The 23,036-nt window shown below is 49.8% G+C and overlaps 2 protein-coding genes across 5 annotated transcripts; one reads left to right on the forward strand and one right to left on the reverse strand.

Moving 5' to 3' along the window:
• Position 1: 1 nt before the first annotated feature.
• On the forward strand, positions 2–20,416 carry LOC128725591 (electroneutral sodium bicarbonate exchanger 1). 4 transcript variants are annotated; one of them, XM_053819345.1, is made up of 15 exons: positions 2–39; positions 7,116–7,210; positions 8,005–8,148; positions 8,464–8,526; positions 9,170–9,652; positions 9,845–10,027; positions 12,405–12,536; positions 13,862–14,102; positions 14,175–15,138; positions 15,210–15,715; positions 15,814–16,126; positions 16,218–16,463; positions 18,147–18,337; positions 18,398–18,500; positions 19,698–20,416. In XM_053819345.1, exons 1-15 carry the CDS (start codon positions 2–4, stop codon positions 19,845–19,847), a joined length of 3,852 nt encoding a protein of 1,283 aa, XP_053675320.1. In that variant the 3' UTR covers positions 19,848–20,416. The 4 variants fall into 4 exon arrangements, with proteins under 4 accessions (XP_053675320.1, XP_053675322.1, XP_053675321.1 ...); XM_053819347.1 differs by lacking the exons at positions 2–39; positions 9,845–10,027 and having other exon boundaries at positions 7,123–7,210; XM_053819346.1 differs by lacking the exons at positions 2–39; positions 8,464–8,526 and having other exon boundaries at positions 7,123–7,210.
• Positions 20,407–22,846, reverse strand: LOC128725592 (elongation factor G, mitochondrial). Its single transcript, XM_053819350.1, has 2 exons — positions 22,784–22,846; positions 20,407–22,711 (listed from the first exon to the last, which is right to left on the reverse strand). The coding sequence occupies exons 1-2, from the start codon at positions 22,844–22,846 to the stop codon at positions 20,540–20,542; spliced, it is 2,235 nt and encodes a 744-aa protein (XP_053675325.1). The 3' UTR covers positions 20,407–20,539.
• Between the last annotated feature and the right edge of the window lie 190 nt (positions 22,847–23,036).

The raw sequence follows: 23,036 nt of genomic DNA on the forward strand, positions 1-23,036 counted from the left end.
CATGAAGGACACCGCAAACCGCCGCTACCGGTCTCAACGGTAAGTTTGCACGGCACTGCCCTCGGCGAGCTCGGAGAGCCTCTCGAAAGGGGGCATGAGAAAAATGTTATCAATATTAATAGGCACGGAAAAGGCGCCTCCCCCAAATGGAGTTTCTTGACCAGATTGGTTCCGTGTCCATCGCTCGCCATTAACCCTTTTTTTTTTTGCTGTGCCGGTCCAACCATCCAGACGGAGGTGCACGTTCGTGGAAGGATAGAGGAAATTTTCCGGATAAAAATTCCCCAAAAGAAAGTTCAACCCGACTAGCAAAAAAAAGGGACTTTCGGGTGAAAGTTCACAAGAGAAAATGTGCCTTTCGCCATCAACCGCTAGACCTTCGACTGGATCTCTTTTTGTGTTGGTTGAATTGCGAGATTTGATTTCTTCCATCATCGCAACTCGTTCGTTTTGTGAGCACAAAAATTAATTACCCGATAAGGATTTCTGACCGGCGGTTCTTTGCCTTTTGATTTTTTTTTGTTTCATTAAACGGATGCCATTTGCGAGGGCTAAAATATTTATATTAATATATCTCTCACCACCGTCACCGCCATCGCGATGAACGATCGTCTCAAAACGCAAGCCAACCACATCGCCTTGGATCAATCTTTGGCCGATGGCCGATGAAGTGAAAAGTGTCCTCAAAAAAAAAACTGCGGGAACCCGATTTCAATCAACCCTAGCCGGGCAACACCGGGCGTCCCTCACCCCAAAACGCAAACATTCACATCCGTGCCAACGAAAACCCACCCCAAACGCACACACACATCCCACAAGAGGTCGCCATCGCGATCGTTAGGGGCCAAGATTCACGGTCCCGTACGCCGATCGGACCGGAAGCGGTCGCGAGTAGATAAGGGCTCGTGAGACGAACCAAACTCCCCATGGTTGGGTGGCCTTGGTGGAGGGGTGATAAAAAAAAATTTCACCCCATCATTACGAACCCCGACCATAGGCCACCATAATCCGCTCGAACAACGGGCGTATTCAGGTGACGGTCGTAATACGATCAAGATCAGGCGCGATGGTCGACACGCGAAAAGAGGCCAATGTAAGCGGGAGAGTGTGAGAGTGGGTGGATGGGTGGGTGGGTGGGGGTTGGCACCAGAGAAAGGGAGGAAATGCAGCGGTTCGATGAGCAGTCGCTCGCACCAACGTTCGTGTTGGCCATGGTCAGGGCAAGATCGTTGTCCGTGAGCCGTTGGAAGTGCGGGTTTTATTTACTTTTTTGATCGCGTGCGTGCGTGCGCGTGTGTGTGTGTGTGTGTGTGTCACGGAATCTCCTTCGCCCGGTGGGTGGGAAGATTGCAACCCGCACGGAAACACGAAATCCAAGGGAAAGTGTGTCTCTCAAAGCAAATGCGCGACACGGTGCAGTGCGCATGGAGATTCGCGTGCATTCGATCCATTCCGTTGGCGCCATTATTGGCCTCTGTAAAGCGGGAGGTTGCATATATTTCCATCCGAGCCAAAGGTATCTGTTTCGTAAGCGCCCGGATATTAAGCTAAACGATACGCTCGTCTCGCCCGGGCGTCTCGTAATCGGTGTCACACGCATCTCACCCACAGACCCACAGACTGCGCGCCGAGCTGCAGATCGTGTGCCTGTTTTCTTCGCCATTTTCCATTTCCAACTTCCTCGCACGCACGTCACCAGCGAACGAGGCGAACCAGCTGCGTGTAAGTAGGTTTATTTGCACGACCGATTAGCCGAGGGTGGAAGGCAATAAAAGAATGCTCATTATTCCGCCATTGCTTCGCCGTGACGCGTCGTTGACCTCGCTCAGTCACCAGCTACCACGCGGGGTTCGCCATTAATTGGGTGAGTGGGCAGGCACGCGGTGGGAGTCAACAGTGCTGATGACGGAATGATTCCCTATCAATTAAAACCCAAGCGTCTGAGGTACTCCAGAGCCCAACCAAAACCACAATCGGCGAGGCTCTTGATAATCATGGTGGTGTGTGTTCGTGCGAGTGCCGCAAGGGATGGCGTGTAAAAATGCACCCACTCGTAGCTTATCTCTGTCCGGGAGCTATTTCCATCTGACCAGAGCCAGCACGGACTGTGAAGCCCCAGCGATGAATCAATCGCTACAAAGTCTACCAAAACGTGCCCGGCAATATTCGAGTGCGCTTTGTTCGGTATCGAGTGTTGAGGAGACGCAAGTCCACGTCCGGTCCGGGTGGCTTGGGCAGTGATTAGCATTCCGGTCAGACGCTCGTTGGCCGGAGCTCTCCTACCAACCGATGGAGCGCTTCGGGCGGACTGCGTATGACAGTGTGCTCCAGAAATGGCTGCAAATTGTTGCACCCTCTCGAACGGTCACCATTGGAGGGTGGTTGTGGAGAACCTGTTGAAAGTCCTGGCCTGGGCAAAGTGCCAGAGCTTTGGGGGGGGTGATTAAAATTAAGTCCGGCGTGCTTCCAGCGAGGCCGTGGAATTTCCCCAACAAAATGGCCAGCTGCTTCAGGTTTGCAGCTTTCCGTGGTCCGGGAAGGGGTCAATAGCACCCAATGGCCCGAGAGAATACGGAGGTCAGTGAACGAATGAAAATAAAGGCACCCTTGTATCATGGCAATGTCTACGCGAGCAAAAAAGTCGTCTCTGATGAGACCAACCCTCGTAAAACGCCGACAGAGTCACGATGGCGCCATTTGCCGGTTCTTCTGCCTGCCTTGTTTGTCTCGTGCGTCTGGGGATGCCGTGTGTGTGTGTGTGTCGTTGACAGCAACAAATTATGCACCTCTAACCCTGCCGGCATCCGCTCTAGTCCAAAAGGAAGTGTGTAAACAAGCGACGATCGTTGTTCCGGCGCAAGCGGTTCCGTTCGCGATCGTTTGATCGACGCGACAGAAGGTTCATGCGCAGCCATTCACCTTTTTTTTGTCTTCTACTGTTGCCAACCCGTCGGTACAACACAGCCTTTGTACCCCGACGGGGACACATATGAGGGAATGTTCCGCTTATGTCCGCTCCGAAGAATGACCTACTTTCGCTCACGGTGGGCCGCAATCGGCCGGTCCAACTAGGGCAAGGTCTGCCGGAAGCCAAGTCGACCGTCGTTTCGATCGACCCAGCTTGGCCAGGTATACCAGACGCCGGGATTGGGAGCTTGGTTTCGCAAGAACGCGAAACCCCAACACCGGTTCGGCCTGTAAAGACGTGACGACTACTAGAAATTGGCATTGACTTACATACGGCACCCAACCCAAACTGGATGGCGCCCTCGATAACAGGTTTTACAAGCCATCCCCAACAAACCATGGGGCAAGTTTCTCAAAATCGATCGACACGTCGATCGAACCGGCGTATGACGCAAATCGAAACCCCCCAAAAATGGTTTTGAGGGCTGCAAAATCCCCGGCATTAACGTTGGCGTAGTTTGGGGAATTTTCGGCTGGAACCTGTTTTTTTTTGTTGTTTTCGCACTCACCTCAGCGAGCGCCCTTAACGCGAACCGGATGAACCTGGGCGGAACTGGATTTTGAAGATCACCGCACAATCTGGCCCCACTTTGGACCTTGGAATTCGCCGCTCACGGTATGAAGGCACAATCGATCATAAACGACGACGCCAGCCGATGGTCATTCCCAAAGAGAACAATCGCACATTCGCTTCAAGTACACGGTCTGGCCACCTTCCCACCGGTAGTTGCGCATGTGAATCGGATTTATGCGATGGTTTATCCCCGCTCACTACATCTCGAGCTCGTTGTCGAGTACCTTCCGACCCAACCTTAGGGTCATGACGCTCTCCGAGAGTAGCTGTAGCGATGTAGAGGAAAATGTTGCTCACTCCGCGGCTCATCTGGCTTAATCAAATCCTCTCCAGCTAATCGCAACACCTCGTACTCCGCCTCTAACAGCGTGCTTTCCTTGCCTACTGATAACTAACTGCACGCAATGCCAACCCGATGACACACGCGTTCTAGACCCGCTTTCCGTGGAAACCTCCGTAGTTCTCCGACAGACCCTGCCTGATTCGGAGCGCAAACTCGCGTCTCGTTGGATGGCCAAGTACCTGCAACGAGTGCAGAGTTGTGATACCTCCAGAACCCACTCGTAGGTGCTCTGGATTGTGACGTGGAAGGTGTTTAAGCGATATATAATATCACCCACCGGAGCTACTGACGCGATCGTTCGCTCGTTCTGTCTCTCTCTCTCGGTCGGTCGGTCGGTCGCGTGCCATCCAAAACCCACCAGGGGGTGACAATCCGGCCTATGCTAACCGGCTGGAGGGATACAGACCATTCGTAGGGCTTACACAACCTTCAGTCTCGCCGCAAGTGCCGTCCGAACAATGGTGATCGTTGTGATGGCCCATCGAACCCAGACGGTTCGTCAGTGATCTTCGCCGCAGTGTCTGTGTTATCAAGTCCGGAAGTCTTCCGGCGTAGTGAAGCAACCAGCGTGCTGTTCTGACGTTTGCGAGATGAAGCAGAAGATGGATTCGATCGAGCTGAAGGAAAGGTACATGCGAAAAAAGCGATTCATTGAGGCTTGATCGTGCAGGTTCTTCTACCGGCGCATTGTTCCATCGTCTGACGTTTCGATCGTGCGCACGTTCGGCCAGATTATGATGCCAGATTACAATGACCCGCCATAAAGAGGCCGGCTTGGTGTTTGCCCTCGTAACCGGGCGCAGTCGGCGCGCTATCAGGCGAGCTTAATCGAACGCATTTTGACTCTCGGAAAAGGGCTATCAGTGCGCAAAACCGCCACGACCGCCATGTGCTGGCTGTAATTAGATCTTTGGCTCCAGTGTGGGCTCCAGTTCATTGATTGTAAATCGCGGAATTGCTCCAACTGCGCGTGATCTTATCGTGCGTAAGTGGCACATCAATCCCGGATTTTTTTTATTACCACCCTCGTCAGTCGTTCGGTGGTTAATTTGTGGGAAACATGCGGTGGTTGCTGGGATTAGGTGCGAACGTGGCCGCTTGGTACCACCTGTTGGCCAGTCGGTTGGAGCTTGTTTGTTTACCCCCTTTTTACAATTACCCAGCCACCCAGCGCCCCAGTTCGTTGGCCAGTGCAAATGTTCTCGCACTCACTGTGCAAACACGGTGCTCCGGATAAACAGTTGCGGCAGAAAAAACACAGCTTTTATGGGCTTTAAACAGAGCTTGCTGCCGGTGGTGACAGGCTCTGACGCCACTGGGCACCTCGGGCCATCGGAGCCATTATCTCACGTTGGCTCACGTTGGCTCGCTGGTCAGGTGTACAACCTGTCCGGTGAGCTCCTGGCGACATCCGGAACTGCAGCACTCGAGTGACCGTAAATACCGGTGGTGGAATCGGGGGTGGCTAATCCAGCCCTGAGGCGTGTGTGAATTATTGCCCGCCATTATGATGCCGGAATTACCTGCAAGTATGCACCCGCGCGATAAGACGATAAGGATTGTTGCTGTTTTCGCAAACAAGCGTGCGCGATCGTTTTTTTGTTTCGTTTCAAACTGTTTCACTTTAAATGCGCTCCGCACCGTACCACCGTGAGCAAATAAATAATGGATGGAGTGATGGATTTGCATCGGAAATTGAACGAGATTTCGAAGCCCTCGGAGGCTGTGGCCCTTCCCACCGATATTCATGAGCTGAAAATGGGTTTTATTAGCCGAGCGGCGATAAATTCCGGTTCGGTTGGATTTTTGCATTTTTTTTTTTGCTATCATTCCAATCCATCCGTCTATTTGCAATCGGCCCGCCTGGGGGTGATTTATAACGCCCGGCAGCGACGACGAAGGTGAGGACCGTTTCCAACCAATTCTCTCCAGCTTCTACGCATCTACGGGTGAGCCCTTGCAAAAAACAATATTTCGCCCATCCGAAGGCTGCATTTTCCATACGCCACAATGCAGGCAAGGCCACCTTCGTACCGATTGTTCGCACAATTCCCCCTGCGCTATGGGAGCCACTGGCTTCGTTTTTCCCACACTTGCGATCATATCGATGGCTTGTGTCGCACAAACGACACGATACGTTCCGCATTTTGCATTCTATTTTAAATATGTGCGCTATCTATCGGTTGCTTCCGAAAAGCGTGCGACATGGCCCAATAATTAGCTGCAATATCACAGATCGTTGCTCTTTTCGGTGGACCGCAAAACGTCACAAAACCGCATCCCAAGCCAGCTTTACGCGTCACTAACGACACTCTCACCGCAAACGACAGCTGACCGACGGCGGGAGAAAAAGCTTCCAAATTCAAATGGCTAATGGTTCCAATTACGGCCCAAAACGACCATCTGGCGAAGATCGCCATTATGTCGCGCGAAAAGTGTTAATTGCAGGATGCGTGATTCCACCAACATTCTCCCCGCATTAATAGCCGCAATTATGCAGTTAGTGGCCTTTCACCCGTGCCCCGTCACAGCACAACCCCCCCCCTCCCCAAACAACAACGCGAAAACGAGCGCCTGCGAAGTTTTACACATTTATTAACTAACCAGGAGGATGTCACCACTTGGGTCGGTACCGGCATCACAATGAACGGAAGCCGACAGCCCTTATCAGATTGCTCTGCTGGCGGTTTCGGGCGACAGAGCTGCTCGGAAAAATGTTTGCCTACACGTCACAACACTGTGTGTGTGTGTGGTGCCAGAGGGTAGCAAACATTTCTTTCCCTTCCACGTAAGGTCGGCCTGGAGTCTTAGAAGACGCTAGATCACGAACGAACTAAAGTAGCCGCACGGAAGATGATCATCAAACAGTGCGCAACAGGCATCGTTTGGTGTCGGTCCAGCATCAAGCGATAAAGTTAAGACCGAAAGCAAATCGAAAAGTGGCATCTGAGCTGTGGAGTAAACAAGCTGTTAGCTCTGACAAGGGGGCAATCGTAATTTACACGTAAATAAAGTGCGTTGTTCATCGTGCATCGATCGAGTGAGCAGAACCACATTCGGCTCATCCTTACAGGCGCTAACTATCAAGTAATCGGTTTAAATGTCATTATAATGTACTATCACCGACAATCAAATTGAGGCTATGTTTTTAACCTTCATTGCTGTCGACAAAATAATCCGCTAATGACCGTTTACTCCTTTTTTGTTGCTCTTTTCGAACACCTGCAGCAGACCCTGGATGATGGATCACGGCGTGGTAGACGAGGAAGCCCCCATTGACCCGCGGCTCAAAAATCGGACCTTCCCAGCCGATCAGGACTTTGAAGGTAGGTAACTGAGCCCCACGTGAGAACGCCATCGTTTTTGTTTGAGAACGAATATAAGCGCGCAATATTGGGTGAATTAAAACGTAATCAAACCAATGGCACAAGATTACGCTTGTTCGGTCGCTTTGATAATCTACCCGTGCGCAGGGAGGTTGAATCAGTTTTCCACCGGCAAAAAAAGCTCTGAAATTGCAATCAAAACATGCATGGTTAAAAAACGACCTCGCGCGCGTTAAATTCTCGCATTTCAAAGGCAGGTGTAATTTTCCGTTTTATTGCACTCACAAAGCGAGGTCGTGGTGTTGTTTTTTTGATGGACGCGTTCACTTCAGTTCGGTAGTGACGTACTCGGAAAATTAACTACCCACCACCGCCCACCACCCAACACCTGTTCCAATTCTCATGTCCTATCGAGTGCGCCTCCCCCGGCATCAAGTGCGTATTGAATTTTAATAACAAACCCATCGAGTTCCAGCTGTGTCGCGACGGCTAACGATAACGACGAGCAAATGAGTTTAACGTCACCGTAACCGTGATTGAGTTGCTGAAGCATTCAGATTTGCATCTAATGCACCGTGACCCCCGTGGTGGGGGTTTGTTCAATGGCTGCAATGGCTGCACCCCCATCAGGATAGCTCCGGAAAAGGGCGTGTATGCAAATGATGGAGCCTGCTGCTCTGCCTGTTAATTGACCGACATCTTCAGCCAGCACCGGCACGTGTCCTCGTCCGCCTCGGCACGGCCATGTCATAATGGATGGAAAATTAACGCTTCACCGGTTGCTTACTTTTCAGGTCATCGAGCGCACACCGTTTTTGTTGGCGTCCACATCCCGGGCTCATCCCGGCGCCATTCCCAGCGTCGCCGACACAAGCACCACCAGGCGAGCCGGGAAAGTGGTGACAAAGGCAGTGGAGGATCGGAATCGGATCGGCCGGGTAAGTAGCGGTCATGCGGAGGGAGTGGGAATCAGGACAACGTTTGTTACACTCCAAAAAAATGAGACACTGCCAAAAATTGGCCACGAATTGGATGCACGAATCAGAAATGGAATTTCGTAGATGATTCTCAACCAAAAAAAAACAAACGATTGCAACAAAATTGAAGGCATACACACGATTGGCTACTCGCACACCAAACGCCACTCTGGTGACACTCGTTAACCTGTCAATCAATATGCTCTTTCCTTCCGGGTGTCCTGGCGACTGCCGTCGTCGGTTCTGATACGCCTTTCGTCCTGAAACGCCGTGTAGTCACAGTGAAACCTCACATCGTCACACAACGAAGAATCAGCATCGTTGATGATGGCGAATCTTGTAAGATAGTGCTCCAATCTCGTGTTTGGTGGTTTGCCATTATGATTTGGCTTCTCATTATTTCGTTTTGCTGCATGTGTGAATGAGAGTGATTTTTTTTTCAGTTTTCCTGTTTTGCAATCGTTTCGCTTCAGTGTGATTTTCCGATAAAGCTGTTCATTCATAAAACTAGCCCAATCTATATTTTGCTCAACACAAACAACAAACACACACCAACATAAACTTGCTTGAAAATAATCGCGAAACTCAATCACAGCATACTGCGATTGCGACCATTGCCTCCGGGTATGTTTGCTGCCAGCATCAGCAAACGACTCGGCTCGGCACTACTAAAGGTTACGCCATCTCAAACGGCGAGAGTACCAGGCCTCCAAAGCCGGCAGCATAATTTGCTTTAGCCCTTGCGGCATGATCACAACGACATCCATCATCAACGACAGCACCATCGCTCACTAGATATCGACCGTCTAGACGGGCTTCCGTTTTGCTGAGTTTGATTGTGTTTTTCCCCGGTGGGGTTGCATCGACGGACGAAAGCATTCCCCACCAAAGCTCACCCTCCGTTCTAATTGAGTGTGGTTTTTCTCTCTTTCTCTCTCTCTCTCTCTCTCACTCTCTCACTCACTCTGTAACGACACTCCAGTAACGCCACCCGCACAACGCGTTCAGTTCATCCTGGGCGGTGAGGTCGCCGAAGGTGATGGTCAGCATGAGTCGCACCCTTTGTTCTCCGAGATGGAGGAGCTGGTCAAGGAGGGCGATGAGATGGCCTGGAAGGAGACGGCACGCTGGGTAAAGTTTGAGGAGGACGTGGAAGAAGGTGGCAACAGGTGGTCAAAACCACACGTGGCCACTCTTTCGCTGCATTCGCTGTTCGAGCTGCGGAGCTTGCTGCTGAACGGAACCGTCATGCTGGACATGGAAGCGATCAGCCTGGAGCAGATCGCGGAACTGGTGTGCGAGAACATGGTCAACTCGGGCACGCTTCCGGTGGAGGCCCGAGACAAGGTGATCGACGCGTTGCTTAAGCGCCACAAGCACCAGCACGAGTTTAGCAACAAGAAAAGCCGACTGCCACTGATCCGCTCGCTGGCCGACATCGGCAAGAATCACTCGTCGTCCAAGAGTAAGTATGGCTCTGGTCACCGATCACCTGGTGTCCCGGGTGTGCTCGTGTGTCTCCATGTGTTCGTGTGTTGGGTGGGCCGGAAATAAAAAAGACCCCCGAATGGGGCTGTGTGCTGTGCAGTGTCCCCAGAGGGCTGATGATCAATCACGTCAACTTCACGTCACTTCGATCGAACCACCCCTTTTCTAGATATGCCACGTTCATCCACCAGCAAAAGCATCTCCTCGGTCAACTCATTTCCAATGCACGTCGTTTCTTCGGCACCCACGGGCATGCACGACGATGACGAGCCCGCCGTGGCACCGTCGCCCCAAACGGCCCTGCTGTACGGCAGCAAAGACCAGCGCGGTCACTATCTCGCACTGCCAACAGGTACACACACGATCACGCGATTTTCTGCTTCCTTTTTTCTCCGTGCCGTGGAGATGTATTTCTCCGGCTCTCGGTGGTGGTGGTAGCTTAAACGCTCCTTCGTAAAATGCTCCGAGTCCGAGGCAAGGAACTCCCTTTAACTCGCAACCCTGTACAGTGCGCTTGTAAATATATACGAATGTAAGCCGTAACAGTAAACCAACCGTCCCACTGGAATGGTTTTCCCAAAATGCTCTCTTCCCGCTATAACCTATCGCTATCGAGGTGTATGTCAAAGGTGACGGAATAATTAGCCATTTACAAGACACCCCCGCTTTCCCGAAGTATGTCGTGCTGTCTTTGGTATAATGGCATCAAAACTTTACCGGCTAGTGTGTGTGTTTGTGGGTCTTATCTTCGTGTGCGCGTCGATTCGTTTTATTTTCGTCCAGTAATAAATAGGTGAAGCTCACGTGCAGCTAATCGTCATGTAATGGAGATGCCTTGTCTTTTACGCCGTACAAAACACCATGCGCCTCCATTTCGGGGTCACGACACATGCCCAGCCAGTGGTACGATGATTTTGTGTCGCGTTCACACTCGCTTTGTGCGTTTAATTTGACACCATTTTAATGAGTATCGTCCCGAGTTCCGGGTGTCTAGATAAGGCTCCAGCCACCCGACCGCTCGATGGAAAATGATTAGCACGGGGTAGAACGAGAGTGAAAGAGCACGAAACATTCACCCCATTCGCGTGTCACCTGATCCGCGGTGCGGTCTATCCGAGCCGAGTCGTTAGCGTTAGGGTGCTTTTCTTTCTTTTCATTCTATCGCCCTTCAGAATCGTGCTGCAATCCCTTCACCGCGTGGAAACCTTCGTGTCTTATTTCCACAAAACATTGTCCATCGTGCGCAAAAAAAGGGAGGTCATAGTAAATAAATATTGCCATCACTTTCCACCGTTTTTTTTTTCGATCCTTTCGCGCGACCGGACGCAACGGTCCCCATTCTCCCCTGGTAGACGACATTTCCCCAACGGCTTCCCATTGCGGTGGCGTTGGAGGCAGTGGTGGTGGTGGTGGTGTTACAGGCAACGCTGGATCAACCGTTGGAGTAACCACCTGGTTCCATGCCGGTGCTTCAGGTTCCGCCACCACTTCGACGAGTGCGACCGCTGGAAGAGGTTTACAAAAATAGATTTCTATTCTTTTACTCTTGCTCTCAGTGTATCCTGTTTCGTGTTCTCTTCCGGGCGTTCTATTTCGTCCTTTTTTTTTCTTCTTCTTGTTCTCCATTTTCTTTTCTGTCTCTCTCTCTCTCTCATCGGTGTTTCTCGTCCGTTCATTCTTGTATTTTTTTATGTGTGTGTTATTTTTCAAGCAGCCTCACACATTTTTTGCTCTTTCAATAAATCGTCACAATTCCTGTCTCGGTGTGTCACTCACTCACGGTTAGGTGGCCAAGTGTGCTACTCCTGGCAGACGAGTTCTTCATGGGACGAGCACACTTTCACCTGCCTACCTGCGTTCTACACCTACTCATCAATTTTGCTTGTTTGAACTACACTCATCGTCAACCTCCATCGGTTCATTTTCACCTCATTCGATGTGCTGTTTCATGGTCACTCTTTCATCAGTAGTTCGTACGTTCAGTTTCACTATTCGGGCGCTTTAATACATCCGTTCACCCATCGCCTTGCATATCACGCATCTCTTCGCACCGATGGCCATGGCACCATACCTGCCCCTGCTCATTTTACTTCGTTAGCTTTGCTCAAAGTCACACCAAAAAGCCTGCCAAAGCTTTAGCGCTCAGTGCTCGAACTGCACCTGACAGCTTGGTGAGCAATTTCCAGGAAAATCGATTCCAGCTCGTGCCTCAGCCTGGAACAGACCACAAAAAATACTATTGATTTGCGGATTCTCGGATCAATCAACGCACCCGTAAGCCTATTGGTACGAAACCATCCGCGCAGAAGTAAACGTGAAACGTATCGAAGCGACATAAGTTGTTTCCAACGAAAAGTCAGCCATTCGTGATGTTTATTATTTTGCGGGAAAATCGGTCCAAACCAAACACGGCCACATTTCATATCGAGAGGAGGTCATATGCTGGGGGGTTTTCCATGTTTTATGTTTTCATCCCCCATACCGTACCATTTCCCACGCCAGGCTGGTCAGATTTCATCACATTGACAGCATCCCATCTCATGTACATACACCATTTGAAATGGATGTGGAAGAGAAGCGTAGCTAGAACGTAGCCGTCTAACCAAGTATTTTAGTACTCAGCTCACAATAACGCTCATCAGTAACGTTGCTCGTATCGCTCGAAACCGCTCGCGAATGCTAAGACGACGACGAACAAACGCGCCTTATCCCTCCCATCCTTTTTCCAGTTGAAGACCCATCGCATACTAACAGTCCACCGTGTAGCGCTACTAGCAATGGCAGTAACCCGAATGCATCGAACAAATCGACCAACGGCAACAGCGCCAGCAAACACTTAACCGTACCCGGAAAAGCCGCCGGTAAATGAACTGCTCCCTCTCGCTCTCTCTCTCTCTCTCTCTCTCTCTCTCGTATGTTAGCACCCATTCCGAAAGTCGTGGAGAAATTGCACGTTTTGTAGCCTGCCAGTCGGCTCGCGCCATCCAAACATCCATTGCACCATCACATCCGATCGCACGCTGCGTTAGTTCCTCGTCCCAGGACACAATAAACCCGCGCGTGTGGAGCCCGTTATTTTTCCATTTTTTAATTTTCCAAATCCCCCATGTCACGTATGCATGCACACTTTTAGGCAGGGGGGTGGCGATTTCCCGGTGTTCGTTTGTATGCGAATAACAAACTCCCGCGCGTGTCCTGGCAGGAAAGTGTTCCATTATGCCCGTTATGCCGTAGCTGCTAGAAAGTAGAGCTTCCCCTTCCATTCGAACACCCGTCTCCGGGGTTTGCTGCGGAACGGGCCGTAGGATTGCAATTTTATCCCTTTCCGTGCTCGATTTGCAGTGTGCATGCCGTGTGGTAGTAACACAACTCGATAGCTCTCGCCCTGGGGGCGATGGAGAAGCGACCATCCATTCGAAACACACTCCAATTTGCTGTTCTAAATCGTTCTGACCTGAATTCACATTTTCACTGAGCGACACCGGTTCGATACGGTTTCTACGGTTAGCCTGGTGTCAGTTGGCAGCATTTCCCAGGAGTGCAGGATGCGCTGCTACTAATTAGAACGGCAAACGACCGCACGAGACTGCATCATTGATGTGGTTGAACTCCAGACTACATCTAAAGCTTGGAGCATACTTTTTTCGAACACGATACACGTCCTTCAAAGGGATGGTATAATTGCGGCGTTGTAAACTCTCTGAAGATGATGATTTTTATTCCATTAGTTAATGTCCCATGTTAGCTGTTATTGTTCCATGGTTTAGTATATTTTCTAGACTCTATCCGTAATTAATCGTAGCGTTAAAGATGTCCTTACCTACTAGCCATTGGTGTTTGTTGTTTAAACTTTGTTGCATGTTTTCTTTCAAAACTCCAACATCACGTCAGCTCTGATAGCTGATGATAGCTTTCCTACTTCTCTCGTTCGACTGTAGTTTTTACGTATCTCGTAGCGAGTAACACTATGTATTTGGTATCTGACGTAATTTATAAAACAAAAAACAACCCTCCCGTGCAATTAGTACACCCCAATGCTTTAACGTTTTTCCCAACCATTCGGCTGGATAACGCACACAATCGGTGCCGTCCTCGTGAGTCACACAATAGCCAGCCTTTTCGCACAAGAGGATGCGCACGTTCGCCTCAAAGCAGTACGCTAACTTACGGTTCGCTTTTCTCGCAGGAGAACATATGACCCAAAGCCCGAGCAACGTGTCGATGCCGAGAAACACGAGCTCCGGCGAGCTGCAGAACGGTGAACATAAAACCAACACACATTTTATGCGCAAAATTCCACCCGGTGCCGAGGCCAGCAACATTCTTGTCGGTGAGGTTGACTTCCTCGACAAGACGCTGTCGGCGTTTCTGCGTCTGAATACCGCCTCGGTAATGGGCGATCTTACCGAGGTACCGGTTCCGACCAGGTGAGTTTCACGTTCTCCGGTTGCATTCCATCGCAAGTGCTTGATGTTCTTGGTGGTCTCGGTTTCGCTTAGGTTCATCTTCATCCTGCTCGGACCACCGGGTAGCCATGGGAGCTTCCACGAGATTGGCCGCGCAATGGCGACGCTCATGTCGGACGAGATTTTCCACGAAGTTGCCTACCGCGCGAAGAAGCGCGAACATCTGCTGGCCGGCATTGACGAGTTCTTGGATGCCGTCACCGTACTCCCACCGGGTGAATGGGATCCATCGATCCGGATAGAACCACCGGCGGCCATTCCTTCGCAGGAGGTACGAAAACGTCCACCCGAGAAAAACCCCAAGGAAGAAGTCGACGAGGAGCTCGAGGAGCAACGACAGCGCGAAGAAGCCGGTCTGTCTCGTACCGGTCGGCTGTTTGGAGGGCTCATGAATGACCTCAAGCGCAAGGTACCGTTCTATCTGTCCGACTTTAAGGATGGTCTGTCGATGCAGTGCGTCGCGTCCTGGATTTTCCTGTACTTCGCGTGCCTCTCGCCAATCATCACATTCGGAGGATTATTGGGGTCAGCCACTGGGAACAATATCGCCGCGATGGAATCACTTGTGTCTGGGTTCGTGTGTGGAATCGGGTATGGGTTTTTCTCTGGCCAGCCACTTACCATCCTCGGATCAACCGGTCCCGTGCTCGTGTTCGAAGCGATCGTTTATGAGTTCTGCATAAACGTGGGCTGGGATTATCTGACGTTCCGCTTCTGGATCGGGACCTGGATCGCGATCATCCTGGTCGTGCTGGTGGCCGTCGATGCGAGTGCGCTCGTGTGTTACATCACGCGATTCACGGAGGAAAACTTTGCCTGCCTTATCGCGGTCATTTTCATCTACAAAGCGATCGAGAACGTGTTCCACATCGGGCAGGATTACCCGATAAATACGTTGGGTGAGAAGTACGATTGCGCCTGCCTGCCACCAATTGGGTACACGCTCACATCCGAAACCGTACATCAGTGGTCGCAGTACGACATGAGCACTTGCAAGGTAACCGATAGTTTCTTCGATCGCCAGATAGGGCAACTAACTGACTGAACGATTATTGCACCACATTCCAGAGCCTTAACGGAACGCTAACAGGGGCCGACTGCGGCAAGCCCGAGTTCGTGTCGGACGTGTTTCTCATGTCGATTGTCCTCTTCGCCGGCACGTACATCATCTCGGTCATACTGAAGGACTTCAAGAACGCACTGTTCTTCCCGGCGATCGTGCGCCAGTTCATCAGCGATTTCTCGGTGACGATCGCCATCTTCTCGATGACGCTGCTCGACTTCTTTACGCACATTGCGACCCCGAAGCTGGACGTGCCGGGCGAGTTCAAGCGCACGATCCCGGACCGGGGCTGGATCATTATGCCATTCCACGAGAACAACCCGGCCTGGTCGTCGGCACTCGCGATCTTACCCGCCCTGCTCGGCACCATACTGATATTCATGGATCAACAAATTACGGCTGTGATAATCAATAGGAAGGAACACAAGCTCACCAAAGGTTGTGGCTACCATCTGGATCTGTTCGTGCTGTCGTGTCTGATACAGATCTGCACCATCATGGGTCTACCTTGGTGAGTTCGAAGATCACCTGCAAAGGCTCGTACAATTCCCCTATCAGACAATAATCACCGCTTCCGCGTTTGGCGGTTCTCTTCCTCTTGGATTCTAGGTTCGTTGCTGCCACCGTGCTCAGTATTAATCACGTCAATTCCCTCAAAAAAGAATCCGAAACGGCGGCTCCAGGCGAGAAGCCCCAGTTCATAGGCGTACGCGAACAGCGCGTCACCCACATACTGATCTTCCTGATGATCGGATGCTCAGTGCTGCTGACTCCGCTACTGTCCCACATTCCCATGCCGGTGTTGTACGGCGTATTTCTGTACATGGGCGTTTCAGCACTCAAGGGGCTACAGTTCTTCGACCGGCTGCTTATCATGTTTATGCCCGCCAAGTACCAGCCGGACTACATGTTCCTCCGACAGGTACGAGGCCGTTATATACCCAAGAATCCGCGATCGTACTAATCACCCTTTTGTACAACATATATCCATCTCCACCGGACCGGATTCGTAGGTCCCCATAAGGCGCGTGCATCTGTTCACGCTGATTCAGCTCGCCTGCTTTACGGTGCTGTGGCTAATCAAAAGCTTCTCGATCACGTCGATCCTCTTCCCGCTGATGCTGGTGGTGATGATCGGTGTGAGGAAATCGCTCGACTACATCTTCACCAAGCGTGAGCTCAAGATCCTCGACGACATCATGCCGGAGATGACGAAGCGCGCACGTGCGGACGATCTACACCAGCTCGAGGATGGCGAGGTGGGAATCTATCGGCGACTGATCGGGTGTTGTATCGGCCAAAAGCCTACGCAACATCCCGTCACCACGATCAGTGTTACCAAAGTGGCCGAACAGACGAACAAATCGAACAGCACCAACCCCAATAGCTAATAGCCCGTTTGCTCCCGCTCCTGCTCGGTTCCGTTTAATGTTCAGCCATCTTCCTGGTATCCCTTGCTAGCTAGTCGCATCTCCTGCTCGCTAGAGACGATCACTCGACGATCAGGGCCGTGCGACTCGTTACCCCCGCTACTAGTATTTCTACTCCTCCTTAGAGCAATTTTAATATGTTTTATTCTCCCTAATATAGGTGCCCTAGCAAACTACATTCCGTTAGCTAATTGTAGTGCTTTACGATTAATATTTATAGTACATTGCACCGTTGTTGTTGCGATTGAGCGCTGCACAGTAGCTTTTCAAACTTCTTGCATCAGTTACCAATCCGTTGTAACTATGTGTCCTAGCTTACGCGTATTTGCTACCATTATTTAAGCGCATCCATACACTACACTTTACTTTACCATTCGATCTAAAATTTCTGCAGAAAGAAACCGATTAATAAACAGACCCACACATCCATCTATACCGAACTCACAGCTAATGCACTAATGATTTGTTTTAGTCGTTATTGATACGTTCCGTTTTTTTCCATAAATTTAATGTTTAGCTGTACTTTATTCATTTCTGGGTGTGTAGCTTTAAAACTTTATGTTTTTTTTCCGTTTTTTTTTTTCTGTAATATATCGTAACCTAGAGGATACAATACTGAATAAACTTCCCACAAAACACAAATCCCCGCAATACATATGACATGATTATCCTTTGCCCAAACATTACTATTTCCTTTCGCCTGATCATCCAGCGTCCTCTGTACTAATGATTCCGATGTTTTGATCCGAAAGACCTGGACAAAATAATAGCAAAGCAAAGCAATAGAACCCAATACCTGGGACAGTATGTTGGGTAAGAACAGCAGACGCTTTCGATGTGTTGTGTACAGAAACTGTTCGACGGGTAAATTTGAAAGTGTAGTACCTTCAGTCAGAAGGGATCTGCGCTGAGTAAACCAGAGTAGATGAAAATTTGATTTATTTTTGAAATCTATGTCAGCACCACACTATCACAACAAGACACTATTCAAAAACAAATCATGAGTTTTACATGTTTGAATGCCCTCTTCTCGGTTGACCTGTTTTATCTTTTCTCCCCGACAGGAAAACTCTAATCTACTAACAGCACAGCGAACACAAATCATCGTTACTAATCATTAAGAATGGCTCTTATCTTAGTCAAACGCAATTCTGTTTGAATTTTCGCATGCCGTTAACTCTACGTTTGCATTTACTATTTCTAAGCCCATCTAGCTACTATAATACTATGATAAACTTTCCGCAATAAATTATGCACCTTGGCTGCGCTTCACGGTTCTGTGCACGATATTCGCTTAGCTTTTAAGATTAATAAACTCTTGCGACTAACTTTCCACGCATAACGGAATGAACTATAGCGCAAGCTACAAACGATTATGTACAAAACTAGACACCACCAACGGCTCTAGTCCCCCTCCATTTAACTTGACCTGCGACGTCCAGCCACTGTGAGGACTTGTCACGCCTTCCATGGATCTGAAGACCGTTTCGTTGAAATCACCCTTCCCTACAGGACTCGGGGCAGCATTCCACGGACAATTTGCAGCTACCGCTGGAAAACGGCACGGTCAACGAGAAAGGCAAGATCAACATATCCGAAGAGGTCAATCGCACCACCATCTGGAAGCAGGTCAACAATTGCAATGTGCTCTTTACGAAAAAGCAACCCACGGCAAGCGATCGCCAGAAGCTTTCGCAACAATTGTAAGTCCCCGTTGACTTACGTCGGGAGCACTGTAATGCATGTAATACATTTTCTTGCAGATCGAAAACGAGTGAAACCGAAAAAAGACTGTCTACTATGCGCGAGGAAGACGAAGCGGCAGATGAAACAGGCCGTCAATTAAGCCATCAGAAGAAGACACAGGTCTAAGATTTTTCCAACATCCGCATCCTTTCCCGTGAAACATATGTGTGTGTGTGTTTGTCTGTATGGTTTCGTTTTGTGTACGTGCGTGCGTGCGTTGAGTATTAACCATTAAATTTAACCTTCGCACATGCTCACACGAGGATATTTTTTTTATTATTTTAAACACAACCTCAAGCGAGGACTCCAACCCCGCTAGACACTCCTTCGATACAGATCGTCATCACAGAAGCTACAGAATCACACAAAAAACAACCCTCAGCCGGAAACACGGATCGAATTACAATGGTTTAAAGCACTTACACTCGCCTCTGTAAAAACCCAACGTACCCTCGTAAACTCTCTGTGCCATTTGTGAAGTGTACGTGTATGTAAATGCATCCTGTGGGTGGTTAGAGAGTTGTATGATTGGCGCGTTAAAATTGTGCTTTGCCATTGCGGACGTTTGCTGGTTTTTTTTACCAGCGTCTTAAATGTTCTTAGTAGTCGATACGATGTTTTGTAGTGGATGGCTTCACCGCAAACAACTAGTACATCACCAGCTCATGTAAATGTTTCGTTTCACTGTTTCGCTGTGCATCAATCAAATTTCCACGTTTTTTCCCTTTTATTTGAACTGGGGTGTTCTCAAACGTAGAAGCAAACGGATTCGCTCAAGTATCTAAATTACCGTATTGTAGGAATGTTTGCTTTTCATTATAAATCTAGACAAATCTCAACATTGAGCAGTTTAATTATGCTCTACGCACATTGACGAAAGCATGCGCATCAAATAATTAACATGCTTGTGTTATAGCGAACGTCTTATTGACACTCATGCTTATGCTGTTCGAAAGTAGTTAATCAAACACGTTGGAAGAGATCCTTCTTTGCATCCTTTGCATCGCTCGTAGCGGCAAGAACGAGTTAGATCAATTATAATATAAATTACAATACATTAACAAACTTAGTCACATTCCACGGACGGTAGCCAAGTTTATGTTAGCCAAAACTAGATTCAACATAACACGTGTTTGTAGAACAGTTCAAACCTCATCTCGTCCTCAACACTGAGACGTCCATCGACCATTCTCACGATCACCATAGTTACCACCCATAAAAAGCTACTCTTCTGCTAGCTAATGTGAATTTACGTTCCGTTTCGCGGCGCTCCGTTACTAAATATGGTCAATCAATCAATCCGATCAATTATTGCAGAAAATGAAGCGAGAGTTTTGGATGAATTCCCGATCCGGCAGCAATAATGGCCGTGCCAATAGTTATAGCAGTACCGGTGGAAAGATCGTTGGCACTGAGGCACCTGCGATGACCCGCGGAAGCAAGAGCGCTTCCGAGACGCAGGTGTGAAGGGATATTTTACTACTTTAGATGCGGGATTGTTAGTATCCATGCTGGGTTGCGGTTGTAGAAATGGCGGTAAGGCATAGACAGAGATCCTTTACAAGGCATAGGCAAAGATCCTTTACAGGTCGACTTACGGAGAATACGGGACGCGGTTTGTTGCGAGTGTGTTTTAGATAAATGTACCACAATTTTCACTAACTAGAACCAGACAGAGAATCAAGAAAGGAAAGGAAAATTACAGAAAGGGAGAGAGAGAGAGAGAGTTAAAAAGAGAAAAGCTCCACCCTGCTCCTGAGTAGATTTAAGATCACTAGACAAATTATCCCAAATATACCCCTTTACCAGACAGACTTTTTAAACACAAATTTATACCTTACCAACTACAATCGATCAGCAGCCGGACCGTCGTTAGCATTTTTTAGGATGTAAGAACAAATCAAATGAGAAAATGTCGTGGGATCGAAAGCCCTCCTTCCGCAGAATGAATGGAACTATGTAAAACTAATTCCAATGAATATCAAGACCCACATTGAAAATAAAGCATATTAAAGTTAGGGTTAAACGTTCGGTTTCCAGGGAATCATTTGTCCCGTTTTATTCGAATTGTCGTACAATTGTCTTAGCATTATTAGTTTATTTTAGCAAACGAATCTATTATGTACAGGTTTTTCTTTTTCTTTTAAGCACCACGTGGTTTAGTTTTTCTTCTTCTGCTTCTTATCAACGGCTAGTCCTTGTGACACCTGGTAATCGTGTACCAATTTCTCCTGCACCTCCGGCATGCAAGGCGAGTATCGACTGTACTCCATGCTGAACTCGCCCTTACCCTGTGTGCTCGAGCGGAGTTCGCCAGCGTATCCGAACATGTCGTTTAACGGCACCTCGGCGTACACCGTGAACCATCCTTCTGCGCCTTCCGTTCCCGTAATGATACCATGTCGTTTGTTCAGTTGCCCAATCACAGTGCCCTGGAACTCATCCGGTGCCGTCACTTCCACCAGCATGATCGGTTCCAGGATTTGCCAGTTGCCGTTTTCGAACACACTCTTGATCGCACCCTGAGCCGCCAGCATGAAGGCCAGCTCGCTGGAATCTACGATATGGTGGGCACCGTCCTGCAGCCTAAATTTGATTCCCGACAGCTTGTGCCCGGACAGCAGACCCTTTTCGCCCATCTGGCGGAAGCCCTTCTCGATACCGGGGATAAACTGCTTCGGCACATTCGTACCCATCGTTTCGTCCGAGAACTCGAGGCTTGTGTTTTGGTGCGGTGGCAACGGATCGAGGACTCCCGTCACCCGAGCGAACTGACCTTGGCCGCCGGACTGCTTCTTGTGCAGGTAATCGAACTCACACGGACCGGTCAGGGTTTCACGGAAGGCCACCTTCGGCTTGCCGAGCGTCACGGGACAGTTGTACTCGCGTTCCATTCGCTGCGCGTAAATCTCAAGATGCAATTCACCCATGCCCGAAACGAGCGTTTCCTTCACGTCCGGATCGTACTCGAAGTGAAACGTGGGGTCTTCCTTTGTGAAGCGCGCAATCGCTTTGGCGAAGTTATCGCGATCCTTCGAATTGTTCGGTTTGATCGCCATCGAAACGACCGGATCGGGCACAAAGATCGATTCCATCGAGAGCTCCAGCTTTGGATTCGTCACGAAGGTGTCACCCGAGGCACAATCGACTCCGAACAAAGCGAAGATGTCTCCGGCGTAGACCTCGTTGACATCTTCCATCTGGTTCGAGTGCAACCGGACCAACCGCGCCAGACGAATCTTCTTGCCCGAACGGGCGTTGTAAATGTTGTCCCCCTTGCGGAGTACTCCCTGGTAACACCGTAGGTACGTTAGTTGTCCGAAACGGCCGGCCTCCAGCTTGAAAGCTAGTCCTACGAAGGGGTCCTTTCCATCGCGAGCCGGATTTAGAACGACTTTCTGTGGTTCCTCGTCCTTCTTCTCGATTAGCGCCACGTTCTCAACCTCACCCGGGTGGGGTAGATAGTCCAGCACTGCATCCAGCAGCGGTTGGACGCCCTTGTTCTTGAGCGCCGTGCCCACCAGCACCGGAGTAAAGGCGCGTTTGAGAGTGGATCGACGTATCGCACCCATGATGTCCTGTTCGGTAGCCTGCCGCTCCTCGAGGAAGAGTTCTCCGATCTTCTCGTCCACGTTTGAGAGGTGTTCGATCAATTCCTGGCGCCGGTCCGTGCACTCCGCGCGCATATCCGACGGAATTTCGTCCTCGCGTATCTTCAGCCCAAACGGTTCTTCGAAGTAGAGAGCGCGCTGCTTCACCAGATCGATGACGCCCTTGCAGTTGCTTTCCACCCCGATCGGTAGCTGGACGAACGCTGCATTGTGGTTCAGCTTAGAGCGCAACTGGCCCAGCACTCGGTTCGGATTGGCACCCATCCGATCGAGCTTGTTAATGAACGCCAAACAGGGCACGTTGTATCGCTTCATCTGTCGGTTCACGGTGAGCGTTTGGCTTTGAACGCCTCCGACACTGCACAGCACGAGCACGGCACCGTCAAGAACTCGCAGAGCACGCTCCACTTCAACGGTAAAGTCCACGTGCCCGGGCGTGTCGATAATGTTGATGTTATGATCCTTCCAAATCGTGTACGTCGCGGCCGATTGGATCGTAATACCGCGCTGCCGCTCCAGCTCCATCGAGTCCATCGTTGCGCCAACATTGTCCTTGCCCTTCACCTCGTGCATCTCCTTGATGCGACCGGTGTAGAACAGGATCCGCTCGGTCAAGGTCGTTTTGCCGCTGTCGATGTGAGCCGAAATGCCGATATTACGGATCTTCTCGAGCTGCTTGTGTTCCGCGAATGTCGCATGGCTGGAGTATGATTTCACGTTCTGATGAAACAACACTCATGTTAAATTATATAATCTCGCGTGGTTTGCTCCACCCGATGGTCGCATATTTACCTCCAGGAACGATTTCGCGGCGGCCAGCGTACACCGCGATCGTATCAGACAGCTGATAGTCATCGTGCGGAGGGGAACTATCCGGGAATTATCAAAAACTGCGCCTGATTTACGCAATTCGGGATAAATACCGGCACTTGGGGATACACCAGGCACAAGCAAACGCAAAACAGCACCACATGCGAAAACGTCAGGACTGCTGTCAAAAACAATACAAGTGCTGCACAGGGTGTATCGCACCGAGTCCGCTGTC

Source organism: Anopheles nili, chromosome 3, assembly GCF_943737925.1.
Source record: "Anopheles nili chromosome 3, idAnoNiliSN_F5_01, whole genome shotgun sequence".
Taxonomy (NCBI): Eukaryota; Metazoa; Arthropoda; class Insecta; order Diptera; family Culicidae; genus Anopheles; species Anopheles nili.

Coding starts and splice junctions, on each gene's coding strand:
- LOC128725591 (XM_053819345.1), top strand. CDS start 2: ATGAAGGACACCGCAAACCGCCGCTACCGGTCTCAACG. Junction 10,028..12,404: donor CTATCTCGCACTGCCAACAG/GTACACACACGA, acceptor TCCTTTTTCCAG/TTGAAGACCCATCGCATACT. Junction 16,127..16,217: donor ACTACATGTTCCTCCGACAG/GTACGAGGCCGT, acceptor CCGGATTCGTAG/GTCCCCATAAGGCGCGTGCA.
- LOC128725592 (XM_053819350.1), bottom strand. CDS start 22,846: ATGACTATCAGCTGTCTGATACGATCGCGGTGTACGCTGGCCGCCGCG. Junction 22,712..22,783: donor CCGCGAAATCGTTCCTGGAG/GTAAATATGCGA, acceptor TTGTTTCATCAG/AACGTGAAATCATACTCCAG.